The sequence below is a fragment of the Palaemon carinicauda genome, chromosome 41 (assembly GCF_036898095.1).
Source record: "Palaemon carinicauda isolate YSFRI2023 chromosome 41, ASM3689809v2, whole genome shotgun sequence".
Lineage (NCBI taxonomy): Eukaryota > Metazoa > Arthropoda > Malacostraca > Decapoda > Palaemonidae > Palaemon > Palaemon carinicauda.
In genome coordinates this window covers 1,714,852-1,723,282 of record NC_090765.1, presented here as the reverse complement: position 1 = coordinate 1,723,282, position 8,431 = coordinate 1,714,852, and the positions used below count along the sequence as shown (strand labels likewise).

The following is an 8,431-nucleotide window of genomic DNA, read 5'->3' as shown; positions in this document are numbered from 1 at the left end:
ATACCTGGACAATTGGCTGGTGTGGGCAGCATCCAGAACTACTTGTCTGCAAGCGGCCAGAAAGGTGATCCAGTTCCTGGAACACCTGGGCTTCAAGATCAATCGCAAGAAGTCTCGCCTTTCTCCAGCTCAGAAGTTTCAATGGTTAGGAATCCATTGGAACTTGCAGTCACACCACCTCTCCATTCCATTAAAGAAGAGGAGAGAGATAGCGGCATCTGTCAAAAGACTAATCCAACTCAAGAGGATTTCAAGACGCCAACAGGAAAGAGTATTGGGCTCTCTCCAGTTTGCAGCAGTGACCGACCCGGTGCTAAACATATACATACATATACCAAGGCACTTCTCCCAATTTTGGGGGGTGGCCGACATCAACAAATGAAACAAAACAAAAAGGGGACAGCTAAAGGATGCCTCAGGAGTCTGGAGAAGATACGCATCAAACGCTCGAAGAGATCAACAAAGGATGACCCCGACCCGATTGCGCAGGCTATTAAGGCCGTGGTCAACAGCCAAGAGCCTAGCATGGACAATTCTCTTGCAACCACCACAACCATCAGTGGTGATACACATGGACGCCTCCCTGTAAGGATGGGGAGGCCATTCGCAAGAACTGGTCGCACCAGATCAAAACTTTTCACATCAACATCTTGGAGGCTATGGCAGTCTTCTTGACGTTGAAGAGACTATCCCCTCGCAGAGCAGTCCACATCAGACTGGTCCTGGACAACGAAGTGATAGTAAATTGTCTAAATCGAGAAGGCTCGAGGTCACCTCACATCAATCACGTGATGTTAGCCATCTTCCGCCTGGCAAGGAAGAGAAGATGGCACTTATCAGCAGTTCACCTTCAAGGGTTCCGCAATTTCACGGCGGATGCTCTATCCAGGCGAGAGCCGATAGAGACAGATTGGTCCCTAGACGCAAACTCATTCTTCTTCATCTCAGAAAAAGTCCAGGAAGTGCAGATCGACCTCTTTGCAACGAGCGACAACAAGAAACTACTTGTTATGTAGCCCCTTACAAGGACTCTCAAGCCAAAGCGATAGACGCCATGTCTCTCAACTGGAACAGATGGAATCGGATCTACCTGTTTCCACCAAACAATCTCCTGCTAAAAGTCCTCGACAAGCTAAGATCCTTCAGAGGAACAGCTGCAGTAGTGGCCCCCAAATGGCCCAGAAGCAATTGGTTCCCTCTAGTTCTAGAATTGAAACTGAAGATGTTTCCTCTGCCAAACCCAGTTTTATTCCAATTGGTTCAGAAGTCGATTGTTTACGCTTCATCCTTGAGAACCTACAACTTACATATCATGATTTTCTAGCCCTAGCAGCGAAGAAAAGGTTTGGGATCTCAAAGGACAAAATCGACTTCATCGCAGAGTACAAGTCAAGTTCAACTAGGAGACAATATGAATCGTCTTGGAAGAAGTGGGTTTCCTTTGTGAGAACAAGGAGACCAACAGAAATTTCAATACATTTCTGTCTCTATTTCTTCATCTACCTACTTGAACAAGGCCTGGCTTCCACTACGATAACTGCGTGACAGTCGGCCCTGACTAGACCTCTTCTATACGCCTTTGAGGTGGACCTCACAAGCGAAATCTTCAATAAGGTCCAAAAGCATGGGCTAGACTCAAACCGGCAACCCCTCCAAAGCCCATTACATGGTCGTTGGACAAAGCCTTGCACTATGCTTTAAACCTAAACAATGAGGATTGTACTCTAAAGGATCTAACACAGAAGTGACTTTTTCTGTTCGCAATAGCCTCAGGGGCTAGAGTTAGTGAAATATTGGCCTTATCAGACATGTAGGCCATATTCAGTTCCTAGACATGATCATACTACATAGGATCAATTCTATAGTGTGATTGACAAGTTTACGTCCAAAACTCGGAACGAGTTCAACCAGGATGACGAGGTTGAGTGTCGTCCTCTGAGCGGGAAGCGGCTCTTGAGTATTTACTTACTCCTGAGAATTGGAGACCGTTCCCTCATGGGCTCACCCTTAAGTTGAGGAGGACGTCACAGGCTGAGTGGTTGCCAGGAGAACTGATCCTTTTTTCTTCTCGATCCTGCCTTTCTTGTCAAGAACGAGCTGTCCACCAAGAGGTGGGATCATTGGAGAATCTGCCCGCTGAAGGAAGATGTCTCTCTACGCCCAATAGAGTGTCTTAAGGTCTATCTTCGTAGAACTTCAGACTTTAAGGAGGGACAGCTCTTCCGAGGTGAAACTTCGGGATCAAATCTATCCTAAGACAACTGAGAACAAAGCTCACCTACTTATTCGCATAGCGGATCCTGACAGCTCACCTGCAGGTCACGATCCAAGGAAAGTTGCTTCCTCGTTGGACTTCTTTCAACACAGGGGCTTTAGAAAACTCCACTCATACACTGAGTGGATATCATCCAGAGTCTTTCACAGACACTATACGAAACAAGTACATGATGTAAAACATGTTGTGGTGGCGGCGGGTAGTGTTATATCACCCGTCGTCTAGAGCTGCAATGAACAGTGAACTGCTTTGGGACTTTCCAGTGCATCAGGTGCATGGGTACATTTACCTTCGAGTGTAAATCACAACGATGATTAACACACTGTTCCATATAGGTGCATATCTGACCAATAACACCAGTGCCGAGTGAACGTTGCGTCACAGTGTTCATGCATTCCCAAAATCTGTACAAGTCAGTCAGATTTGGTTTCACATCTCCATTGAGTGGCATCATTTCGATGAAATTACATATTTTTTCGACAAGAAAAAATATGGACCCTGATGTGTTTTCAATGCCAGATCAGATTCATACCCTATTGTAACTACATTTGATAATCTAGTTGCAAGGTAGAAATACTAAACGTATTTGCGTCTTATTGCTGCTATCTCAGTTACAGACGAATAAAGCATACTAGAGTTTTAATTAAACCCTAAAGGGGCCATTTCCAAGGTACGTGAAAGGTAATCTCTAAGTATTACCTTCCGTCCCTATGGAAAATCAAGCCTTGAATCCTTATTGTCGATGTCGACAATTTCCCTGCAGGGAGCAGGAAGCCATAAGCCAGTTCTAAGCTTAGTGGAAATGACAGATAACGGTAATGTCATATACAGGTCTAAGAGACCAGATAAGGACCACATTCAAGGTAGAATGCACTTATACAAACCCACAGATATACTGTAGTACTTTCAAGTTAATTCTCTGGTATGCTTCCATCAGGACGACATGGCCGAGCCCAAAAAAAGGGATTTTGAGCAAAGCGAAAATCTATTTTTGGGTGAGATAGGTATGTTGTCCTGATGGACCCACCCTTCTTTATTGATGACCCCACGCGAAGCTACTCTATCTGCGGCTATTCCCGCTTAAATGCAACAAGGGAATGGCGGCCATTGATAGTAAGGAGAGGAGGTTCACCAGGTACCTAGATAACGGCTCCCCTTTCGTTCGCCACTCTTCCCCCTCAAAGAGTTAAATCTATTCGGGGTGAAGATTGCTATGTGTCGTATCTAAAAAATACGTCCCCTGATATTATGCGACATCCTTAAAGTTATATTACGGATGAATCGCGCCAGGAGTTAGAATTCTGGAAACTTTCGGTTTATTTCTCTGGGAGTATCACTGTAGCAAATATCCCTTAGAAAGGCTACCTAAAGAAACCTTCCATCAGGATGACATGGCTATCTCACTCAAAAATAGATTTTTCGCTTTGCTCAAAATCCGTTTTAATTACCAGCATTTTTTTTTTGTAACTTTGTCAGCGTATGTCATTTTCTCTGATTTTGGAACCATCAATGTTTGAAGTGTTGCCTTAATTGATTCCATATTCATAGCAAGATTATCAACTTTCTCAGTAAGGTCTGTTGTCTGGGTGGAATTTGCTGCATGCGCGCTAAGGTGCTCAACTTTGTTTTACCAATGCAGCAATTCTCGTGTCTTGTTCTTTCAAAGCCTCATCTCTTAGGCCGAGTACAGCCTATGATTCCTGATGCGCGCAATATTGAATGGATGCGTTGAAAAACGACTTTTTCAACACGAAACCGTACCACCAATGTGTTGATGGGCCGACTCGATTTCTGCTGCAGTGCTCAGGGTTGTGTCAGTGTTCAGGGTAAAACGACGTTCGCTCAGCTCTCCAGCACCAATGGCTTAACTCTGTGTCTTCTATTGAGTGGACAACGACCAACACTTCATTTTATTTTAATACTAATTTTAATCATAGTATGAGTAATAATTTGAGTAATAATTATTTTATTGATTTTAATGATATCAGTTTTATTAATTTTGATAACAGTAGTTTCTCCTGGTAGAGAGTATCGGCAAACCTCTTTCTAACAGAAAACGTAACATCTGGCAACAAAAATTAACTTCCTGGCAATTAATTTTCTCTCATATATATATATACAGTATATATATATATATATATATATATATATATATATATATATATATATATATATATATATCAAATAAGCCATATATATTAATACATTAAAGTCTGGATTGTCTTAACGACCTCGGGATCAGAGCCCAAGGCGGAACCGCCCAAAGACTATGATATCGGACCGGCGTGGATTTGAACCCTCGTCCAGGATATCTGTATGCCAGTGACCATACCACTCCGCCACGAAGAAAGATAAAAGTCAATGACATTTCTTCTATACATATAGCCTACCTGTCAAATTCAGGTTTTCTGTACTTAGAATTGAAATCAACCCATCTTCACCATCGTAGCTAATTGGTAGGTTTGGGACTTGGCATTCGATTAATGATAAATTTTTTACACATTTAAACGTGTTTTTTTCATATTTCAAATAAGCCATATATATTAATACATTAAAGTCTGGATTCTCTTAACGACCTCGGGATCAGAGCCCAAGGCGGAACCGCCCAAAGACTATGATATCGGACCGGCGTGGATTTGAACTCTCGTCCAGGATATCTGTATGCCAGTGACCATACTACTCTGCCACGAAGAAAGATAAAAAAAAAGATAAAAAAAAAATTTATCATATATATATATATATATATATATATATATATATATATATATATATATATATATATATATATATATATATAGAATTAGGTAATGGAGAAACTAAAAACATCGCAATGTGTGCATACTTTATATATCTATATCTTATCTTAGGTCTCTGATTTCACCACACACTTATCCAATGAAGACCGTTGCGCGCCTTCAGACTCGACTAACCGTTAAAAACTTTAAGGTACAAGAAAAGTAATCATTTTGATAACGTGACATAAAAGCTAAGTTTCTTTATGTGCTTTCCTCGTTTATTTCCATTGGGACCTTCATTACGTGCATTTACAACTAGATCGAAAATATATTTTCCAGGAAATAAGAAGTTATTTTCCAACGTTAAATGGGATAAATTTTTATGTATTCATATGCAAAATGTAACAATATTGGTAGTTTTTTTCCAATAAAAATTACAATTATTTTCTCAAAATTTCAATTTCATACATTTTTTTTTTGTACAGCTCAAATTAAAAAAGTAACAAAATGCTACTTTCATAAACGCCACTGGGAACCTTGTATTAAGGCAGCTAGCGCAGGAAAACAAGTAAGTTTTTTCAACACCACTACTGCTTCACGAGGCTGATACATGAATCATAGTCTGTACAATCAGTTCTCCCTTCAAATATGTAACTTGGCTGTTCTGGTTTTATCTAAGCAATGTGGGCATAGTCATTTTAGGTTTCTTACTTCATTATCAGTGATGCGTGTCCCCATATACAAACACTTCTTTTGATAGAATCTATTGCAATCACATCCTATCCATTTTTTCAGGCCTCCCTCCATGGTTTCACATATGAGACAGACACAGACCAAGTTAGAGGCAGACATGGTGTACTGTTTCTTCTAACTTTGGTCCCTCCATAAGATTAACCGATATCTTTTCAATATTCTAAGTGAGAAACAAAAGCTAAGACACGGCTAGGAGGAGATAATGATGATGATGAGATATATGTCTACTGCAGGCTCTAGAGCCTTTAGATATGCGACCCCAAGATTATGAAATAAACTCCCACTAGACATCCAAAAGACTGGATATATTAAGGTTTTCAATAGAAAACTGAAGACTTTCTTGTTCTCTAAATGCTTCGTTCTATAGAGTAAGAGGTCTACCCTTCAGCGACCCAAAATTTGTTATCTACTGCGCAGACCACCCATGCAGAGATTAATGACGTCACACCGTACTATGTTCTGATTTACCAGCCCTTGTTTTCCGGTATATACAGTTTATTTACAAGTAAGCTGGTGTTACTGCTCAGTGTGAAGCTCTTCTGCCTCCCAATTAACTATTTGGTGAGTTCCAGTTGCAGTGCTTGGATTTATTACTATCGGATAAAAGGCCTCGTTACTGTGCTGTGTACGGGTGGTTTTTAGTAAAACTAAATGGGATGAAGGAGTAACTCTTCACAGCTTTCTCAAGCACGTGGAAACTAGAAAGCGGTAGATATATTCGTGTAAAAGGAAGGACCCTTTCAACCCTGATAATGCAATCATGTGTAGTTTACATTTTGAACCTGGTGTATTTGAAATAAACCTGAAATGTGAATTGCTTGAAGAGCCAATGCCAAAACCCAACGACGATTAAAGGAAGAATCAATTCCAACATTATCATTACCTCTATCACAAGGTAAGGTTCAAAACTGAAATACATTGTTGGTAAATGATATTGTGAGGACAGCAAGACAAGCAGAGAGAGACTGACAACTTACTGAACATGCAACGGTCACTATATTACACAGTGCGGACAGTAATGTAGCCCGGGAGGGAAACTATTCCAACCGCCTAAATCATTGTGTTTTTATTCAAAACAAATTAACAAATACTAAGGCGGTATATACAGTATTTTACATTGAAATAAAGCTCTCAAAGAGCGCAAAATCATGATACAAAAATCCACTGCGTGGAACAAATAATAAAGTTACAATTATAAAGAAAAGAGTCCAGTGGGAGGAAACACGACTGGTAAGACAATGTCCTTACAAGTACCCCTCCCCCCCCCCCCCCAGACAGCGGGCATCGGAGATGGTTGATGCGATTAATCCCTGTATAGTGGAGGATGGCGTAGTTCCCCTCTGATGCTTGAACGGAGAGGAGGGTTGCTCTGCTGCGGAGGAATTGTTTTCCCTTGTCGTTGTGTGGTTTTCTCCCGCTTGGTGGATGATTTGTTCGGAGGCGGAATTCTGGGACTATCAGGGCCTGCAGTGATCTTTTTGTTGCTTTCAAGGAATGCTGGTTTTAATCGGTCAATCATCATCCAATCTTCTTGTCCGTGGATGTTCCATAGGAAAGATTTGGCTGTTCTTCTAATGACCTTGTAAGGGTCGCGATAGAGTCTAGTCAGGGGTTGGCGGTGAGCATCGACCCGGATAAAGACGTAGTCGCAGTTGTCTAGGTTCTTGGGCATGAAGTTTCTGGTCCTGTCCTCGTATGTTTTCAGGCATGGTCTGAATTTCCCAACGATCTCTCTCAGGTGATCCAGCTTGGTGTCATCGGTAGTTGCAGGGAAGAACTCGCTAGGGACTGTAAGTGCCTCGCCGTAGACCTTCTCCGCAGGGGAAGGTTCGCTGTCTGCCCGGGGAGCGGTGCGAAGGCCAAGAAGGAGCCATGAGAATTGCGCTTTCCAATGTTCGTCCATACAGCTCGCCATCAGGGCAGCCTTGAAAGTGTGATGAGTTCTCTCGACCATGCCGTTCGCTGCAGGATTGTTTGCCGTGGTGCTTTGGAGTGTCATTCCCATCAGGTTTGCCAGAGAAAGCCAGATCTCTGACAAGAAAGCAGAACCTCGGTCCGTCATGATATCGTCGGGGACATAGAAGCGTCTGATCCAACTCGACAGGAGAGCTTCGGCGCAGGCATGGGTGGTTTCTTCGGACATCGGAGTTGCTTCTAACCATCTAGTGGAGCGGTCGACAATCGACAGGAGGTATCTTCCAGAACCTGCAGGTGGCAGAGGTCCCAGGACGTCCACGTGCCGAGGGGAATGTCCTTCATCTGTAGCGTTGATGCTGTCGTACGATAGTCCTGGGCCTCTGAGTCGCTCTGCTGTTCTACAGCGAGGTTGGTATAGTTGACCCCCAGGTGGACTGCGTTGATCTTGATCCTGGAGAGGGCGTTGGCGACAGGGTTCTTCTTCCCCGGTATGTAGCTGATAGTGCAGCCGAATTTCGCGATGGCTGCCAAGTGTCATTGTTAGCGAGAAGACCATGCGTCTAAAGACTTCGTGAAAGCGTGGATCAGGGGCTGCTGGTCTGTCGCGATGGTAAAAGGGGTCTCTTCAAGCATGTACTTGAAGTGGCGGACGGCGAGATAGATGGCGAGGAGCTCCCTGTCGAACGTGCTGTACCTGGTTTCTGCAGGTTTGAGTTTCTTGCTGAAGAAGGCCAAGGGCTGCAGGTAACCG

The 8,431-nt window shown here is 42.8% G+C and overlaps 1 protein-coding gene and 1 non-coding gene across 2 annotated transcripts; one reads left to right on the top strand and one right to left on the bottom strand.

Annotated features, from left to right (window-relative positions):
• The first annotated feature begins 1,834 nt into the window (after nt 1-1,834).
• LOC137632719 (small nucleolar RNA U3) lies at nt 1,835-2,040 on the top strand. The gene has a single exon (XR_011042107.1). It is a non-coding gene; the product is annotated as a small nucleolar RNA U3 (small nucleolar RNA).
• A 5,026-nt stretch (nt 2,041-7,066) lies between these two features.
• LOC137632222 (uncharacterized) lies at nt 7,067-8,218 on the bottom strand. Its single transcript, XM_068364105.1, has one exon. It carries the CDS (start codon nt 8,216-8,218, stop codon nt 7,067-7,069), a length of 1,152 nt encoding a protein of 383 aa, XP_068220206.1.
• Nucleotides 8,219-8,431: the final 213 nt, after the last annotated feature.